The following is a 20,297-nucleotide window of genomic DNA, read 5'->3' as shown; positions in this document are numbered from 1 at the left end:
TGAGAGAGTGTCCATGGCCTCCTTCCTTGGCCCCTCTCTGGCTGCTTCATTCACTCACTCATGGAGTTATATGGAAGACCTGTTTTCCCTAAAGTCTCTGCTAGCCCCTACGGGTACCATGATAATCCTTTGCCCCAATAAAACCTTGATTGACAATCAGTCACCAGCCGGATGATGAAATGTCTAAGAAATGATATACTTCTTTCTAATCTTTGTACCGATGGCAATTCTCTTCCTCTATCTTCTGGCAAAGGGAACAATTAGTGTTGTAATGTCTCATTTTAGGTGGAATATGTTATTTTGAGTGGGGTTTTTTTGTTTGCTCCTAATTGCATAAAAACATAATTCAAGTGCAATTTATTAAAGTAGTCCTCAGCTGACGAACACTAGTGCTATCCCAGGCTTGAGTAACAAGATGTGATTATTCTGTACACAAATTGTATGAACTGCTAGATCTCCTCTGATGACACATTCTTGAGGTCACTTGGCAGGAAAACACAACTATGAGGTTTTTAAAGCTCTAGGGCAAACTGTCAAGGTGCCTTCCAGAAGGTTCTGTTAATTATGCCCCCTGCAACTTCTAATGAGTGCATTGTGCTGTGGCATCTTTTAAAGACATTGATCACAGCTGTTTTATTGGTTATTGATTAAAAATAAAGCTCCTGCTTTAACTTACAGGGCTTTGATTCACTTTTTGATTGATTTGTTTCTCATGCAACTTTTAAGGGCAGGCTTTTGTCTACTTTTTCACTGCTCACTGTCCTTCTTATGGACTTGACATGTCCTTTCCTGGTCTAGTTACATCCACGGAACTTGTAGTTTTACAGGTTTCTCAAACTCTTAAGGTAAAAGCCTTCAAGGCTCTTGTGCTATGACTTGGTCTCCCCCCAACCTTTGCTCGCTTTGAAAGGAAAACCTGTGGTCTAGAAATTTTTATTTCTGCCTATCAAATTCTTCGTCAAAGCCAGGCGAAAAGGATGTTCTGTCTTCTCGAAATGTCACCTCTTACTTGCTCATAGTTCCCCTCTGTATTTTCTCCATGAGAATCCAGAATGGCTGCTTAAACTGTTATGTGAATTGTTCCACTGACTTTCTGGAATAATCACAACACACTCTGGGGCCCAGTTCACAATGCACTCACCCCCGGTCCTAGAGAGGGCTACTGAAGAATCCTCTTCCCAGACTGAGCATTTACACCCTGCCGGGATAGCACATCCTGTAAAGCACTGCATCCAAGGGACCTTTACCTTCCTCCCTGTCAACATCGATTCAGTCCTGCTTTCCTGAGCTTCTCACAATTCACAGCTGGTGCTCACCATCACCTGTGTGTTCTGTGCTGGTGCTCACCATCACCTGTGTGTTCTGTGCTCACCATCCCCTGTGTGTTCTGTGCTGGTGCTCACCATGCCCTGGGTGTTCTGTGCTGGTGCTCACCATGCCCTGGGTGTTCTGTGCTGGTGCTCACCATGCCCTGGGTGTTCTGTGCTCACCATCGCCTGTGTGTTCTGTGCTCACCATGCCCTGTGTGTTCTGTGCTCACCATCGCCTGTGTGTTCTGTGCTCACCATCATCGTTGTGTTCTGCGCCAGCCTGGGCCCAGGAGGAGTGTTGGAAGGAAGCCTGTGCTCCCAGTGCTGTTCCCCTCACCGTGCCATAATGTCTCGTTCCCAGGGTTAGGGAAAGAGTGTCGGCTTCAGCAGTACCACCTGGCCCAATTTCGTGCCTTCCAGACAGACAGCACTTGTGAAATGCCAGGACACTGCACACTTGAGGAAGCCACATAACAGTGACACACCCCTTTCCAAGAGTTATACTTCACTCCCTCACTCTGCCCTGCTCAGGCCCCAAAGTACACTGCAGCTCCCTCCATGTGGGACAACAAATGCACACTGCACCCCTGTTCTCGAGAAGACTTCTCGTCTCTCAAAACGCTCCTTAGCTCTGTGCCCGTCTGAATTCCGTTGAGACCTGGCTGCAAACCCCCTCCACAAATGACCTTCCAAAGCAGACACGACATCCTCAAGGTCAGCAACCCACTTTCTTCCTTTCATTATTTTTATTGTTTTGGTAAACCAAGCACACCATCCGTCCTTCAAGTTTCATTATCAAACCACACTTGAGGTTTCTCTTCCCACGGTTTCAGGTGCCCGATGTCAACGACAGGCATATTAAATGGGAAGTTTCAGAAACAATAAATTTTAGAGTGTACATCACTGTGAGTAGTTTGAGATCTCATACTATACTAACTAGGACATGATACATCTGCTATATCCAAGGTTTATATGCTCCGCAAGTCAACAGCGTTTCAGATGCAGCTACCTTGGTTATCAGGTCAGTTTTCACAGACACTAGGCTGTGTTTAATTCACCTTTGCTTCTGTAAGAATGGCCTCAAATGGCAAAAGTACTAATCCTGAACCTTTTACCAGTGCCTATTGTTCTAGTCCATTATTGGCTATTAGTCATCTCTTTCCACACCTAATTTATAAACTAAACTTTGTCACAGGTCTGTAGAGGTATTTGTATGCACAGGGTTCAGTAGTATCAACGGCTTCAGATATTCAGGGAACGTAGACTCTGCAGGTAGGTAAGGAAGGACTAAGTTCCATCCCTAGAATGCTGATTTTCTATGAGAGAAGGGAGGGACAGGAGAGCTCACCTAACCAGGGAGATTATGTTTGTTTATTGGAGAATTTGACTAAGTTGGCCTGTACAACCTTTCCCTATGCCTGTGTGTGTATGGTACATAATCTCTTGAATCTAAAAGATCCTCAAATTTTTCCCAAGGAATTAGTAAGTGGAATTTTACTCCAAGGCTTCAAGTCTTTAGCAAACCATAGTTCATCGGTACTTCACAGTTTAACCAAACACCTCAATCTCCAATTCTCTGAACAGATAGCGTATTGCAATTCCCTTTGATTCCATGAAGCAAACCTGAAACAGCTACAGCTACTTTTCATACACAAATATCTGCTATGTCTACCTTCTTCAAATATCTCCACGCCCGACCCAGCATTTCTTATCAATGCTCTCAGGAGGCTTTCCTGTCTGCCCTTTCCTCTTCGAGTACTTGACAGACAGTGGAGTAGGGCAACTTTGCTTGTGCCATCTTCTCTCCTTAAAAATCCCTGGGTCACGTCCTTGTACCCTAGATAAAGGATGTAAAACTTGCAACATCACCTATGAGCTTGGCCTGTTCTGGGGACACAAAAGCTTCACTTCACACGGGACTTCTCATTCTCTGGGCTCCCTCCACAGGGACCTTCCTTCTTCAGCTGCATCTAACTACCTGACTCTTACGTCCTCAGAAAACATTATTAACTAGAGGACCCCCATGACCTACGCAACCGCTCTGCCATTGCACACACACTCACCGCCACACCTTTTTCCTTCACACTTTCGTTAACTCTGTAGTTCTTTGTTCATGGAATCATTTATCTTGCCTTCACAATCCGTCTACCAACTCCCCAAAGACCGGATCCATGTCTTTTTTGCTCAGTATTTTACATATCTAGTTCCTATGACCCAACTTCACAAGCAAGCATTTACTAAATTCTTGGCAAATGTATGCAGTCTGCAACAGATGTTAAAAAGATTCTACGGCGTCAATGTCTTTCTGTTTAAATTTAAGCATACTTAGGCTGAAAGTTCAATGATTTTTAACGCTAGGGAAAGGGGAAAATAAGTAGGGCACTGCCTTTTGGAGAAAAGGATGGCAAATTAGCCAATCTAATCACATGCTATTTTACTAAGTCTAGATGAATGGATTATAATCAATCACATACCACTCCCTCTAAACAATTTTTAAAAAATCAGAATTCTTATTAAATGATGCTTTCATGGCCCTTGGTTTTATAAAGAATACTTTATTTTTTACCAAGGAAGAAAAATATCTCCGTATTTAAAACTTCTCAAATGTAGGAGATAAAGAACCTGTTACAGAAAGCAAGGAAAGACACAATCTTTTTAGTTTGTAAAAACTGATTTATTTACAATTTGGTATTTTAAAACTGCACCTGAGATGTTTATATTTATATATTTCCCTGGTAAGCATTCTATACTTACTTAAATATGGAAGCAAAGGGGAGAGAACCTGAGTAAAACTGAATTTAAAGAGATATCTACTGCTACAATCAGTGAAATTTTACTTTTAATTCCCTGAGAATGAACGTGTCAAAAATATCTTCATACACTCAAATGTAAAAAAAAAAAAAGAACATTTTTAAGAACACAGGAAATAAAGAACGAGAGGTCCAGTTACCCTTTCCACAAATGGCCACATGCCGCCCTTATGCAAATTAAGGGGTGTGTGTGCAGTTGTATCTAAATTTACAGGTAGGGCTAAAGGGACTAAAATTTCTAGTCCTTTTTTTTTTTTTTTTGGTGGTTTCTCAATTGAAAAGATATTCTTGGCCATTGGTAGTTAGTAAAATCTCCTTTCTGAATTTCTTCACGTTAGACCTATTTCTGTCTTTACAGTTTCTTTGACATCGGTCATTTCATTCTCTTCAGAACTGAGGATAATTATAGCTCAAAGGAAGTTATGAGGGTGAATGATGCCCATGACACAGAGACCTGCAAGGGTGTGTTTTTCTCCTTTGTAGGGAGCGATGCTCCCATGTTCTTTCAAACCCAAAGCAATCACAGTGCATCTCCACATGTCCTTATTATAAACACTCCAGAGAGTTACCATTCGCTCTTGAAGGACTTACTAAACTTCCCTGCGATGCAAGAAGATACCAATTCCTGCCTGCTTCTCAGTGACTAAGGACTCTATCACAGTCAATCAGTTAAGTCCAAGTAAAAAGCAAATAAACTAACCACTTTGCATGAAGACAGAATTCTCTCATGTATACCCAACACAGTAGTCAAATTCTCTTTTGGGAGGGGCTGAGGTACCACTAGTGACAAGTGTTTATTTGCATAAAGTCTGAAGGACAAGCAGTGAAATGAAAGAAAGCCACAAATATCCATGGTTTCCAGTCTCTCCTAAAGCCCTTTGCAAACACAAAGGTAATTAAAGCCCCCCTCCCCTTCTTGAAGAAAGCCACATTGATCCTAATAAGGACCATTCTCTAAGGCTATTTTGAAGTCCCTCGAGTCTAAATACTTATTTTTATGGTTGCGGATTCCAAAAGGCAAGTGATTACAGGGACTCAAACAGAATGTAGCATTCATCAACTTAAGAATTGAGAAAGCTTCGATAGAAGGCACGGAAGCTCCTCTTTTCTGGGTCAGACAAGGGTACCATCCATCTGCCTGGACTTACATGTTCACCATGCTCACCGCTTAGACATTTACATTTTGTTTTGCTCTTGGTTGGTCAGGGTTTCTTCTGTTTGCTGTGTTTTCACATTGGACGTGAACTCTGAGCAGCAAGATAAGCAAATATGAAAATCTCCGCATTGTACGTGAAGACAAAAACTGGGATTAGCAATCTCACACACCCCTCAGCTACGGATAAGATACAGGAAGCCACAGAGTTCTTCAGCAGGAGGGAAGTAAACAACATTGGGAGGTGGTTCTCGCCACAAGGGACACACTTATCTACACTGCGTCCCGAGATGTCTGACACGTTACCTTGTTTGTTGTCAGCAGTAAGCAAACTCTTCAGTTTGGAATTAACTGAGCTCGACACATCTAGAGTTAGTTGCAGCTAACAAGCTTTACTTCCTGACCCAGTCATGTTGGGAGCCACCGAAACCCCCAAATGTGAACCACAGAGCACTCCACGGATAAAAACAGCAAAAAGCATGCACATTCAAAAGCCTAGGGTAGACCCAAGAGCGTTTGGGTAGCACCCACCACATCTGTACACTGGAAAGAAGGAAGACTATCAGAGAAGAACTGACCGACCGTCCTGCTTCCTCGTTGGCTGCAAGCTCTCTGAAGGAGAAAAGAATTTGAAGCTCTGGTATGTATAGAGTGTGGCAAATACCACATAAAGAAAAATGAACACAAAATGACTACAGATAAATAGGATATCTTGAGAGCTCAGATTTAGTAGGAGCTTTTTCCTAAAACCTTGTTTTTTAATTTAAAAAAAAAAAAAAAAACCCTCAGAACTTTCCTATTTATAATGAAGAAATAAAGTCACAGCTGGTGAACAAATTAGCAGAATGGACCATTTTAACATCTCAAGCCATCTGAGACTCTGAAGCCTCTCCAGGTTTAACAAACCAAGAATAGTTATACCAGAAATAGATGAGGAGTTAAATTATAGTTAGAGAAGGGGAGAAAAGTTAAGGTAGGACATTAAAATTTTATTCTGAAATTATCTCTGGCCACAACAATAAAATTTAACAAATATTCACCGAACAGTCTTAACTCCTGTCATCAGCTGTACAATACATACAGTATCATAGAACTGGCCACTAGGATTCAAACCCCCTGGAACACTTTCCATGTTAAGTGGCGACAGCAGCATCTCACAGAAATCTGTACATACATATATACACAGTCCACATCCACCCATTTTCACATGTTCTTCAGTACACACAGTTGCAGCATTATTAGTCATGTGCCTAGGTTGTTGCTCGATGAAAACCCAAGCCACTGCCTAGACATAACTGTAGCAGTTGAGCTGAGTATAATTACAGTGAATCTTCTATATGTCCATAGCAGAGAGATGTACAAGCCCCTAAAAACAGAGTCCACAAATACTTGTTTTTAAATGATACCACAGCTTAATGTTGGGCAATATTAAAACCTTTACCAACCAAATCAGTTGATTTTTATTTTTAAAAATCTTCTGCTTACCAGAAATATTCTTGATGAAAAAAATTACAAAAATGAATGTTCTCTTTAAAATAATTCACGCTTTTAAGATTCCAATATGGCCCAATGCTACTGATGCCTATAGTGTTTCCTAACATTCTGATGGAGTCAGTCATCATGACTCCATACCACCCAGTAAGTTTAAAAGTGGCTTAAGTGCCTTGCACCCAAATTGTAAAAATCCCTGGCCATCCCTACAAGAGCCAGGCACATAAAAAAAGGAATGCACTTTGGTTCATACCAAATGCCCTGGGATTAATCACACTATAAAATTAAATGGTTTGAGGTAAATTTTTACAAATACAGTTGATTTTTTGTCTAGTGTTAGCATAACAAAAAAAATATCATTAAAAAAATCAATCTGATGCTCAGATACAACAAAGACCATCTTTAACCCCTTAAACACAGGATTTCCTGGTGTAACTAGCCAATGGTTATCTTGCTCAGCGCCCAATGATGCTTCACGCCTTATGGTTTCTATTAAGGCCTGTGAATTTAAGACAAGATGTTATCTTTGCAGAGGTGGCTTCCATCATTACTACCTCTAGTTCAAAGAGTTAAAGAGGCCAAAAAATGCATGCCCTACAACATGGCATTCAGGACAAAAGGCACATCGTTAACACTAAGGGCACAGTTTCTCCTCTAAGATGTTAACCCATGCTGCTTTGCACACTCAGTGTGCCACTGCTGTGCTAAGGACACGCTGGTAGCGCCACACACAGAGCCAAGTGAGACTGCAACCGAGGACAAGACGACACTGTGATGTCCAAAACAGCTCAGACATCCCCAGAAGACAGTAACCTGTGAGAACGAGGGCCGTTTCCAAGCCGACTCCTAGTAGCCTATCAGAGCCCTTTATTTAGGTTTGAAGATCACAAAGAAGCAACAGTTTCATTTTAGACACAATAATTAAATAGGATTCTTCTCAAAGCAGCTGTATCAGTAAATGCTGAGACATGGGGGCTTTTATGAATAAAAGAAATGCCACTGTAGTTGGGGAAGAGAAAGACAGGGAGGGAGGGAAGCCCTGTAGCACTGCACATTAGTTTGGCTTCAAAGTTTCCGGTTGCATTTGTGGATAAAGCATATCACAAATGTTTTGCTGGCATCAGGAAAATAAAGCCAGTTTTGTGTGGTGGGGGAAAGACAAGCAATTTTTAGTTCACTTCTAAACTGTTGCAAGTATGCCGCATTAGAGGGTAGTTAGTGATTAGCGGGTAGTTAGTGATTAGCGGCTCCGGCTCACACTTCTTTGACAACTAAGTGATAATGGGAATAGGGCAGGAACCTCTGAAGGGGAGAACAGCTTTTGTGTTTTTACATTTATTTAATGACCCAAAGGCACTAACCATCACTAAGAGACTTGTAGTCTTACAAAAGTCCCCAGGCCAAATGTTTTATTTCTCATGCCTTTACGCCAATTGTGTAAAAAATTAAATACACAATTTTTCAAGTCCTATAAGCCACTGATTGGGGGAACTGTTATTTAAAATGTAACTTACTGACATATTATTGCACTTCACAGATTACACAGAAATGTGTACAGTATGCTAAAGAAATTTGACTAGGGAAATAAGCTATCATTGCTAAGTACAGAAGGTACAAATTAATTTATCAATGGCATCTTTAAATAGTAAAGCAAACAGCAACATCACTAACTTATTAATAAGCTAATCTTATTACTGATTTTTGGCAAATATTTGAAATAATTCCTGAGCATATTTTTCCACCATCAACTGGCAAAGCCTCAAGATAAGAAAAATGTTTTATTCAAAATGACACTTTTTATTTTTGTTGTTGTTGTTGTGTTTTTTTTTTCTTTTTTGTCTTTTTAAAATAAGAAAAAACATAGAATTAAAAATAAAGAAGAAACTTAACCGGAAACTTTCTTGGCCTCACTGGGCACCATGCTTTAAGTACTTTGTAAATCGATTTACAGGCAATACAATAATATCTGTGCATATAAAAGATTGTTTATCCTAACTTTTACTATCCAAAACCTACTGTCCAAACAGGCAGAAATCTGTCTCTATTAAATTGCACATACTAAAAAAAACTCTTTTCACGTGCCTTGAAATCGAGCTATACCACTGTTCATCCATTAGTGATAAAATACTGAAATTTTCATTGTGAAAATAATTATCATTCAGAGAAGAAAATATTCTTTTACCAAACTCTCAGTTACTCCTTCAGGTAAAGTGTCATTCCCCACAAAAACACTCAGTGCCGTCCGTAAAACTAAACAGAGTGGTGCAGTTCCCGTGGCTCTTCTAACCAACCAAAGAAGTCAAACTATTGAACTTGGAGGTTGAATTTCCCCTCTTTCAATGTGTTGTTAAAACTGGCCTAACTGGATGGCCACAGTGGCTTCTCTTCAGCAAGAGGGTTTTGAGCCCCTTTCTTTCTAAGGAAAGAATTGAGACTTTCCCAGGCTAAGGGCACCTCAGTGGCTCCTACCATGCGAACTCACTCTGGCCAGCTAGATCTTCCAAACTATGGAAATCTCCACCTTCAGTAGCTAGGCTGCTGCTCTTTTGGAAACTGGAGTATGATACTCTGGACACCATGGCAGCAGAAACGGCTCTCTGCATTAACAGTTTGGGACAGACAGCTGAAAGAAAGAGAGACACTAAATGCAGGTGATGGGTGTGTAATAAAAGAGAAAGGGAAACAGGGAACAGAGGGGTGGAGGGGGAGAGTCCTAAAATTAGGTGAAAAAGCAATTCCATAATCAGAATGTTTCCTGATTATGACAGCTTGCCGTCTTCCCAGAGCATGGGGAGGAATTCATACATCTCAGTTTCCAACTTATCCACTAAATGTTGCTTGGTGGCTTAGGGCATCAGAATGTTAAGTGGGCGGGTTAAACCTGGGCAACCTATTTTGCAGGTGTTTGAACACACCGCGGAGAAAAAAAACGACAATCTCTAAAGTGCTTAGAGATTTTCAGCGTCCTGACCCATCACCTTCCGCCTCCACTGACAGACCCAGGTTAATTTACTGAAAATAGAAGCAAGTCCTGCTGCTCCTGTGGGGATCTAGAACATGGGGGGAGGAGGGGGCCCTGGGGGCCACCTCCCTGGGGAGCATAGAGGATGAACCATGAAAACATAGTGTATGTATTTGACCAGTCTGTAAATGTGTGGCCGTCATGAAGAAATCAATGGCCTGCCACTGGTATGATCACTCTGCCACACTAAATACAGTAAGGCTTCATCTTACTTTTAGAACGGAAGGAAGGAAGGGGGGGGGACTATTTCAGAAAGTATAAAAACTTAAAGCAGTGTCCCCATGTATTTTATAAAAACAAAACAAACTTGTACATCGAGTGCTGAAAAGATAAAAACGAGTCGAGTTTTTGAGCAAATTGAAACAGGTCTGAGCTACACTTTTCAACCCAATAAGGCTCAGCTAGAACGCATTTTTTTTTTTTTCAGCTTGCCAGCGTCAGGAGGACTGGAGCTCAGCTAACGAGTTTTGGCAACATTGTCCTCTGCTGAATATTCCCATTGGCGTCTGTCATCTGTGCCAAATTAGTCCTCAGCTTGGAAGCTGAGCTGGAAGGTGGAGGTAACTTGGAAATCGACGTGATAGCACCAGCGCTGTCCGTGACCCTCTTCACCGCTGTTTTCTCCCCGGTCGGAGGCTTTGGCAAGCGCCTCCTGAGCCAGGGGTGCCGCAAAGCCTGGCCCGGGGTCATGCGGACCGCGGGATCCCACTCCAAACACTGTTTTAAGAAGTCAAGGAAAAGAGGGTCATCACATCCCTTCAGTGCGGTCCCCCACTCTCTGCTCTCCGGCGGGCCCCTCAGCTTCCCTCTCCGGGATCGGCCTCCATTGAGGACCACGGAGCCATCTGAGAGAGTCGTGACGGTGCAGTACCGGGGATAACCCTTGGAGCTCACGAAATTTTTGGCTCGTTTGGAAGCATCCAGGAGTTTCTGGGAGGGCATGCCCAAAAGCTCAATCATACAAGCCAGCTGGTCCCCTTCATCCTCCCCAGGCAAAAGGGGGTAACCCGTCAGGAGTTCCGCGAGGATGCAACCCAGGCTCCACATATCAATGGGCATGCCGTACCTGGCTCCAAGAATCACTTCCGGAGCCCGGTAGAAGCGCGACTGAATGTACGTGTAGACACGCTGGTGCTCGTAACAGCTGGAGCCAAAGTCAATCACTTTAATACTGCTTCTACCTTGCTGCTTTAACAAAATGTTCTCGGGCTTAAGGTCACAGTGAATTATTCTGTTTTTGTGCAAAGCATCCAAACACTGCAGGATCGAGTGGGCAAACTTGCGCACCAGCGGCAGGCTGAAGCCCTGGAACTTATTCTTCTTGATGAGCTCGTAGAGGTTCATGCTCAGCAACTCAAACGTCATGCAGATATGATTGCGGAAGGTGAAATTCTCCAGCATGTGGATGACATTCATGGTGTTGTCTTTATCCTGCTTCCGTAGGTGTTCCAAGATCCGGATCTCCTCTGCCGCCTGCCGGTGGAAGCGCTTCTCGTTCCGCACCATCTTCAGGGCCACGTGCTGGTGGACTTTGTGGTCGTAGGCCTTGACCACCTGCCCAAAGCTCCCCTTCCCTATGACTTTGAGGACCTCGTACCTGTAAGCCACGTGATCATGGGGCACCTGCACATATGATCCCTGGTCATCGTCATAACCCCCGTTGTTGGGTCCACCTGTCATGCCTTGGCGCTTCTTCGCATTTGGACCCAAGAAATATATTTCAGGGTAGCTAAAAATCTCATGGTGTTCAAAGGCTGTGAGTTTTTGCATGTATTGCTTCATCGCTTGTTCGGGTGTCATGGGCGTGGCTTTCACCTTCCCCATGCCTTCCATGGACTTCAGCGAGGTGGAACTTCCCTGCCGTCTGTGAATGCTCTCCAGCTGCCGCTCCGGCACCACGGGCAAGCCCGTCTTGCCCACTGTCGTAAGCCCATTTGGTTGTGTTGTAAGCACTGTCCTTTTGTTACTGTTATCCTCAAACAGCTGCTGAACCTGGATCTGTCCGTGGCTGTGGCTGTTGATGTGGAGGTGGTCATTCATGGTGTGCTTACCGCCGCCAATCTGGAATTCAGACAAGAAGCATAAACAGAAAGGAAAAGATCCTTCTCTCCAAACGTGGTGTAGAGATCAGCTCCCATTACCCGACTCCCACACCCACAGTGTGGGTATCCATGAGGTCCCTTGAACATAGCAGCAGAGAGAATGAATGGGATGCTGATAGGCAAGATAGTAAAGAAAAAGAAAGAGAGTGGACTGGGCAAGGTTAGGGAACACAGGGCAGCCCAGAAATGCCACAGCTACATAGCCTGGGTCCTAGAAGGAAGTCTTCCTGGAGGCAGGGATCAAATCTTCCTGCTACCATTCTGCACCTAGTGTCTAATAAGAGGCCTGGCACATGGTGGGTGTTTTAAGCCATATCTGATCTGGAAAGGAAACAGGTAAAGAATAGGCAAGTGCCATCCACTTGGCTGCCCACACCCAGATCACGGTGTCTTCCACCTTTGAATCTTTATTTATATGAGGACGGACGGGGAATCACATTTGTCCAGCACGCCCTCGCATATCTAGCCCTCGACCAGAAACACTTTATACTTCCCTATTCCCTGGAAGTTCTAATTAACCCAGGAACACATGGCAATAAACAAAAATGTGCTTCTATTGACAGAGTCTCCCATAGGCGTGCGCCCTAGTTACCTGGCAAACTTCAAACCTATTTTGTTTTTGTTTTTTTTTACAGTTTCTGGGTGTCACTAACTTTAATGAGTTAAGGTCATTCTGTCCAACAAGCTGAGCAACTGCCATGCATCTTGGACCTCTGGAGCACAGCTCAGAACCCACGATTGTATCTCTACTTCTACTGGCTGTCAGGATACTCCTGTACCTGACTATGACTTCCCAGAGACTTCTAGCAGATTTTTCTCATTGAACGCATAGATGATACCTCCATGTAAGGTGACTTTATATTCCACTAAGGTAGTTGGTATCTCTTTCTACTTCAAAAGCAAGGCAGTCCATAGAAGACATAGAAAAGCCTTGAATATACACACAAGCAGCCCAAACATGTTATTGCTCTTCCTTCCTTCCTTCCTTTCCTTCCTTTCTTCCTTCCTTCCTTCCTCCCTCCCTCCCTCCCTTCCTTCTTTCCTTCTCTTTCCTTTAGCTTTAAAATGCCAGAGTTAGCCAAGAACATGGTAGCAAAGGCTGGGGAAAGAAAAAATAGAAAACTTCCTACCGTCCCCACCCCTGCCCCTCAAGCCCGAGGTGGCTCCGTCATGCCTCATCCATCCAGTTTTCCTCCCACAGCCTCCTTCACCCGGGTGCTCTCTTCCCTCTGCAGTCTTTCAAACACTAGGGATGAAAAGACTTGAAATCTCTCTCTTCAGGGCAAGATGGAGGACACTTCAGAAGAACCGACATTACCCAGATCTGAGCCAAACAACTCACAAAGGACAAAAATCAACCTTGGGAGTTTAGGAGTCCCTAAAATGCTAGCTTGCCAAAGGAAACTTTCCGAGCATCAGGGATTGACTCTGATTTCGGCCATTGCAATAGATTTCTGTACAAATGACAACACTATATCAAGTATGTTGGTGACCAGAACTGAAGAGCTTGCCTCTACATTGGCCCACCGCCTCTCTTCCCCTGCCTTCTCTTACCCCCCTCTCTTACCCCCCTTTTGCGGGGTGTCAGCGATGACCACCTGCTGACAGCTCTGGCTCTTGGCTTCCCACCCCTCCCATTCCCTGGGCGAATCCTGTGCAGAGCCAGGATGTCAGGAGCGCCCATCATTGGCTGCAGCCTCTCCTGTGTCCCCTTGCAGACCTGTTCATCCACGTCTTCTGGACTCAAGTCCCTTTGCCCAACTGCTAATGAGTTCCCGCTCCCATAGGCCACTGGAACAAATGCATAACTTCTCTTTTAAAAAACCAAACCAAATGTTTTCTTGCTATCATAATCCTCAGCTGAAAAGTCATTTTTAAAAAAAGGAAAAAAACCAAAACCCTCTTCCCAAATAATCACTCTGGCTGAATACCTGGGAATCCCTGATAGTGTATATACCTGGAAACTACTCTCTACATCTGCCCCTCCCACACTCCGAAGCCTTCGTGCCCACTCATGCCCTTTCTATCAGTTACATTTCACCTTCTGCCGTTTTCACTGGGACAACTGAGGCAGATACGCAGGCAGCAAACACACACACACACACACACACACACACACACTCAAATTTTCCTCCACAGTGCTGTTTGAAACGGCATGTATGTACTGTCCATCTGAGACTGCGCTTGCCTGTGGCCCCATGGCTAATGCATGCAGCGAGAACACATCTCCCCAGAGTTTTTGCAGTCTGATCTACACATCGATGTCCCTCTCAGAGGAACAACGCTGAACCCCTAGGGCCTGGAGACTCTCACACTCCTCTCTTGTTCATGAAGTCAGCTCTGTAAGAGGCACACATGACATCTGGAAGTCACTGCGTGACCCTGGGTGACTGAACGTTATCTCTCTGAACCGCAGTGTCCTTGTGTGCAGAAAGTGCCAGGCTCCCTCGTTAGGGCTCTTGGGGGAGATCAGAGGGGTGCGCGTGCATGGTGTGACATAGTACTGAGCAAATGACAGCTATTACTACTATCCTTTTCTGATGCTGCTTCTATCTCCTTCTTGCCAGTGTTGGGATGACAAACTCCTACTCACTCTTCAATGCCCAGAACAGAGCTCTCACCTCCGCCATCCAATCTATTAAACAACTCCCTCTCTACCTACAGAGAACTGTTTCATCCCGAATGCTTCACTTCACTCCGTTTTGACAAAATGTGCACCCACCTGGCTGCAAGAAATTATGAGGGTGGGGTGGAGGGGTGGTCACCTTATTTTTCTTACGTCCCCATTAGCGCAAACTCAGGGACACAGTAAGTACTGAGTATCTCCTAAGCAGAAGCACACACATCAAGAAACGTCTCTTGAAGTCACTCCTCAGCAGTAGTGTTTGCATCTTCAAAAGAAAACATGAAATCAGCGCTGAGGGAGTTGGGAAATATCCCAAGAGGCCCAAGTCACAAGATCTTCCCCGGCCTCCGAGGCAAAGGACAGCTGGTTAAAAAGTACCCATAGCAGATATCTTACAACACCCAAGAGCCTTATACATTCCAGGAGTTAAAGACATTTACTTGAAGGTTCCAGTAAAAAAGGGGGTTTGAGGTCCCCAACAGTGCAGGATTCCGGAATCACAACCCTGATATGCTAGAACCACATCATAAGCCTAAGAACCCTGAAAATCCTTCACTCCCTTCAGCCTTTTGGAGTCAGAAACCATGGGCCGGTCATTTTAGCTAATGTAGTATAACGTGTCATAATCAAGAATACAAACAGACATGAACACGATGGTTTAAATACCCACAAGTGGATGTGTTAAAGTGGAAGAGGCCCACAAACCCCTCCTCTAATCATGGCAGATCTTATTATTGAAAATTCTGTGTCAAGGTCTAAGAAATCTGGTGCTTTTCCTCTTGCAGTACCAAAATGGCAAGCAACACATGTTTCTGTGTGCTAAGACTCCAGGGTGTTTTAAAACCTCCCAAAGTCACCTTAGAAATGTTGGGGGTGTTATGGGAATGAAGTTGAGGAGTTAAAAAAAAAATCACTGATGGGTTATTTAAACATTCAAAGTTACAAAAATATATGCCAATATTTTGGAATTTATAGAAATGAAAAGATTTTAAAATAAATGTTTTGTTATCTATCTCCCACATATTGTTATAAGAAAAAAAGACTCATGAAAATTGAGATAGGAACTTACTGGTTTTACTTTTAGGACAAATCGACCTAAACTAAATTACTACGGGATGAAATAAAAGCCACACAAAAAGCAGAAAACAAACCACCATGGAAAATTCCAAAGTTCACAATACTATCATGCGTTTAAGGGCAAAGATGAGAAAGCGCCTATGACAAATCATTTCTCACTTACTGCCCTTTCTCCCCAGTCATTCCACAACAGTTCTTTCCAGGTATAATTGCTCTAGAAATAAACACGTAAACACTTCTGAAAATGTGAAAAGACATGGGAATGCAAAGCTGCAAAGGCTCTAGCATTTATAACAAAGCTAACACTGGGTCCCAGAACTAGTAGTCCCAAGCAGTGCATTAAATGCAGACTCCAGAGGGTGTTCGACTCTGTGATACATATTTGAGCTGGCTACAGACTCCTGACAGCACAGTTAACCTGTGGAATCTGCATCCTCAGGTCAAACTGTAGGAGAAGGGCCAGGTAAACGCTGTGGCCCTGAACGCCCTTGATCCCGGCAATCTGTACTGTTACACAAACCAAGTCAAAACGCACAACCCTGGAAACACAGCCTCGATTTCAGAAGCTAATGGTGCCGGACAACTAAAATTTACCCTCCGGTTAAAACCAGCCACACCACACACAGGCCCCAGACAGCAAAACACAGACATCTCTCCTGAGAAATACCTTCACATCTTTTCCTTCCTGATGCCCCACAGGCTGCTCTGCTACAGGCAACTTCCCCCAGTTTCAACACATATTTCAATTGCAAAGAAGTTCTGGCCAGGTAAAGGTCATCCTTAAACAGGACGTACATGCAAGCCAACTCATCTTTTCCAGCTCGCATCGTGTCACGTGATCACAGCAACGCGAAAGGGGTGAGAAAGGGATGTCGTATTTTCCAAATTGTCAGATGCCGCCAACCCAGCCAAAACAGAACAGTCAACCCTCTAAAACCAATGGTGGCTCCTGAGCTGGGATGCCCTTGTGACGATACACCCCAGCTACCGGTGTAGGCTCTCTTTCCCAGCAACAGTCTAACCCAGATGAGTTACTCCCTGTGTAATGAATTCCCAGCCCCTAGGATAGACATACTGGGAAAAAGAGAACAAGAACTAACAACAAAACGTGATCAGTGCGATTGGTCTACCTCTCTTCCATGTCCCCAGCACAACTGAAGTCTTTCCTCTCGTGAAGTCTCCCCGTGGTAAACAAGTTTCAGTCACACATGACCCCCAGAGACGCTCCCTGCAGGTCTTGCAAGGTGCTTTCAAGCAACTTCTCCCTCAGCCAAAAGGAAAAAACAAAATCCTATGTCCTGCAAGCAACCTCACACAGAACCATCCTAGGGTGCTGGTGCTCCCAGAGAGCCCTTGGCAAAGAGACCTTTCAAACCACCTTCTCCAAGCGCACACCTCCTCTAGGCTCGAGGTCACCATCCAAAAAACATCGCTGGGAGCTGAGAAAAGGTACATGCTGAAGTCGAATCTCTGCAGCCACCAGTCCCCAGACTCTGCTCTCCTTCCCCCCCAGAGCCTCGGGGACCACAGCCCTGGTCAGGTGTCCTTCCCTAGCCACCTACAAAGCAAAGATGGCCCTTTCCTTTCGACTAATATCCATGTCCAGAATCCTACAGGGTGGGTTGTTTTGTTTTGACTACTGCTGTGGCTCTTATTTTTGTTAATGTTAATTACAATTTCTGCTGTGCTCAAACCTGTAGCTCCCATAAAACATGCTTACACACGCGGGGGACAATTGGCGGGTGCTCCCTGCTGGCTGGAGCCAGGCCTCCGAGGCTCTTTGGGGGATCGATTTTCCGGGCACGGTGGCCTAGCTGTCCCCTAACACATGTTTCTATAAATATCCCCTGCCCCTGGGGTTGGGAGGAGATGTTTACCGGGTCGGGGGAAGGGAGCTCTGGGAAGCAGAGCTGAAAAAAAGGGAGGGGGGAGGACGAGGCAAGAAGGAAGTTCCCAGGAAAAGGAGCTCTGGGGTGGGCGGGCTCCAGAGGGAAGCAAGGGGCCCACGCCACGAATCTCCTTTGTGGCTGCAGCTCCGGGCTCGCCCAAGTTGCAGAGGGCGGCGTCGAAGACAGGCCCCTGCCAGGGGCGTGGAGCCCTCGGCCCTCTCTCCCCACAGTCAGAACCCCACAAGCTCAGGGTCTGCCTGGCGCCCTCCCGGAGCCGGGTCTCACCGTGTGGGCTGCGGTGGCAGCGTTGCTGGCCCGGAGAGGCGGCAGGGCGATGGGCGAGGGCGGCCCGGTTCCCACTCCGCTTCGGGGAGCCCCCGCGCCGATCCCCGGGGAAGCCTGAAGCTGGCGAACGGTGGTGTCCCCTCCTCGGCCTGGGAGCCATGCGCGGGAGGAGACAAAAGAGGGTCAGGGTGGGGGGAAGAGAGCCACCCAGACCCCCGCCCCCGCCCCGCTGGGCAGCGAACCCCCTCTTCCCGGGAGAAGATGGAAGGAGACGCCCGGCCCGGGAAAAGCCGGCGGCGTGCGGGATGCAAGGGGGGTCGGGACGCCGCACCCCGGCGCGCACCCGCCAGCTGCAAAGTTAAGTTCGCGACCCGGCTGGGAGCAGCGCTGGGCCGGAGCTCCGGGGCCCACGTCGCCGGGCCGGGGGAGGGGAGGGAGGGGAGGGCGGGCCACCGAGAGGGCGCCGCGACGGGGCCGCGCTCCGGACGCCCCTCCTCGCCCAGCCCAAGGGTCCAGGGCTCCCGGGGCATCAACGATCACAGCCCGCGCCCCGCGTCGCCGCCAGGGTCCCGGAGCCCTTACCGGTCGGGTAGGCGGCAGGAGCGGCGGCCGAAGGTTTCCTGGTTAACATGGCCGCGGGAGAGGAACGTGCATGGCAGGGCTGCCCTCGCCGCCGGTCCCGCCGCTACTCGCCGCCGCCGCCGCCGCCCGGTCGCCCCTCACGCGGGTGCCCCTCGCCTGGTCGCCTGCTCACGCCCGCTACAGCCAGACACACGCAGTGCGCTGCATCCCCTCGGCCCGGGCCCGCCGCCGCGAGCCCCCCGCTCTCCTCCTCGCCGCCGCCGCCGCCGCCGTCGCCCTCGTCCTCGGGCGGCTGCTGTACCCCCCGGCCCGTGCACATGCCTCGCCCTCCCCTGCCGCACCGCTCGCCTCCCCGATTCCCTCACATCGGGGCCGCGGGGGAGCAGGCTGCGGCCGCCGGGACCCGCGCACACTCGGGAGCCTCCTCCCGGGCCCGCGCGCGCTCGCGCACACTCGCGCGCACCCGCGCGCCCGCGCCCGCGGCTCGCGCCCGAGGAGGCCAGCCCCGCCCCCGCCGAGGCCCCGCCCCGGGCTCCCCCGGCCCCAGCCGCACGGGCTCGCCCGCACCCCGCCCCCACCCGCCACCCCGGGAGTCCCTCCCCCTCCGATCGTCCGCAGAGCCGCCCTCGGCTCCCGGGGAAACTGCGGCTGCGGCTCGCCCTCCGCCTCCCCTGCGGCCATCTGCCAGCTCCCCGGGTCCCCCCGCGCCCCTGCGACGCTCCTCCCGGCACCGCCGCGCAACCTACCGCCGCCAGCCTCCTCCCGAAATTGCTGCAGAGACCCCTCCTTCTCCCATCACGCCCCTAGACACCGCTCCTAATGGCTGCTCCCAGACAATACTGGGTCCCCTCCCCGCCGCCCCCGTCCCCGTCGCTCAGCCGGCCCCTCTCCCCAGGGGATCGCGGAGAGAACTGAGTGGTAGGAGGGTCACCTCGGAAAGTCAGGCCCCGAGGAGGGACTGCGGCTGAGCCTGGTGACCCAAGCATGGACGAAGGAAGGGGCTGCCCGGCCACGCACGCCCTCCCAGATTCACTGACACCGAGTGACCGCTGCCCTCCAGTCTCTAGGACAAGGGGAGTCAGACGGGCGCCTGTGGCCCGCAGCTGGGGTAGCAGTTGGCTGTGGGTTGCTAGGCAAAAATAAACATCAGAGACACCTCCCATTTCCTTACAACTCCGACCGAGCCTTTCCCCAACACGGCCACTGGGAGAGACAGGACACACCTTCCTTTCGGCCACCGCTGCTAGAGCGGGACACCTCTGTCACCTCTCATGCTCAAGAGCCAGAGGTTCTTTTCCCCTTTCCCTTCCCAGACGCGTGGAGAGTCCTCCCCCGCCCCCCCTTCGTTTGCGGTCTACAGTCTCTTTCCGAGGAGAAAACAAAATTTTGGTTTTTCCCTGTCTCACACCTGTGCTTTGTCGTGCATGGCACATTTGTGCACCTTTGTCCAACTCAGCAGTCAGGTACAGGGGAAAGCTCAACAAATCCTAGCAGACACGGAGGAAAGTTGGGCCGCCGAGCAGGCGCTTCCTTCCTGGGAGGCGCCTAGTTTCTGAAGTGCTCCCGGAGTGTCCATCCTCTTCTGTCCTGCTGCTTGATTCTCCGGGTCCTTGGATGAACTAAAAAGAGTGCAGGCCCCAAGGAGTGCAGACTTCAGGCTAGAGGGAGCTACCTCCTGCAGCGTTCCGAGGGCTCTGCTGTTTGCAAATTGTCATAGCAACCTCTCACAAAGATCACCTCAGCTTTACACAAATTCAACCCTCTCAGGCTCTGGGGAAAGCATGGGGGTGGTGGTGGGGGGGAAACTTTTGGCAAAGAGGATTCTGCTTTCAGAGAGAATGAGACAAGAGCGAGAGATAGAGACACAGAGCAAGGCAAATGGACAAAGATGAACCAACTCCTTCCTTCTTCCCTTCCTTCTTTCCTTCCTACCTTCCTTCTTCTCTGCCT

The 20,297-nt window shown here is 47.4% G+C and overlaps 1 protein-coding gene across 3 annotated transcripts; it reads right to left on the bottom strand.

The window, feature by feature from the left end:
- Positions 1 to 6,241: 6,241 nt before the first annotated feature.
- On the bottom strand, positions 6,242 to 18,583 carry Dyrk2 (dual specificity tyrosine phosphorylation regulated kinase 2). 3 transcript variants are annotated; one of them, XM_051176188.1, is made up of 3 exons: positions 18,348 to 18,583; positions 17,766 to 17,914; positions 6,242 to 11,847 (listed from the first exon to the last, which is right to left on the bottom strand). In XM_051176188.1, the coding sequence occupies exons 1-3, from the start codon at positions 18,394 to 18,396 to the stop codon at positions 10,240 to 10,242; spliced, it is 1,806 nt and encodes a 601-aa protein (XP_051032145.1). In that variant the 5' UTR covers positions 18,397 to 18,583; the 3' UTR covers positions 6,242 to 10,239. The 3 variants fall into 3 exon arrangements, with proteins under 3 accessions (XP_051032145.1, XP_051032147.1, XP_051032146.1); XM_051176190.1 differs by lacking the exons at positions 17,766 to 17,914; positions 18,348 to 18,583 and adding an exon at positions 16,970 to 17,072; XM_051176189.1 differs by lacking the exons at positions 17,766 to 17,914; positions 18,348 to 18,583 and adding an exon at positions 16,722 to 16,744.
- Positions 18,584 to 20,297: the final 1,714 nt, after the last annotated feature.

This window comes from Phodopus roborovskii, unplaced genomic scaffold (assembly GCF_943737965.1).
Source record: "Phodopus roborovskii unplaced genomic scaffold, PHOROB, whole genome shotgun sequence".
In the NCBI taxonomy this organism is placed as follows: domain Eukaryota; kingdom Metazoa; phylum Chordata; class Mammalia; order Rodentia; family Cricetidae; genus Phodopus; species Phodopus roborovskii.
The sequence above is the reverse complement of the archived record's forward strand: the minus strand, read 5'-3'. Positions and strand labels throughout refer to the sequence as shown.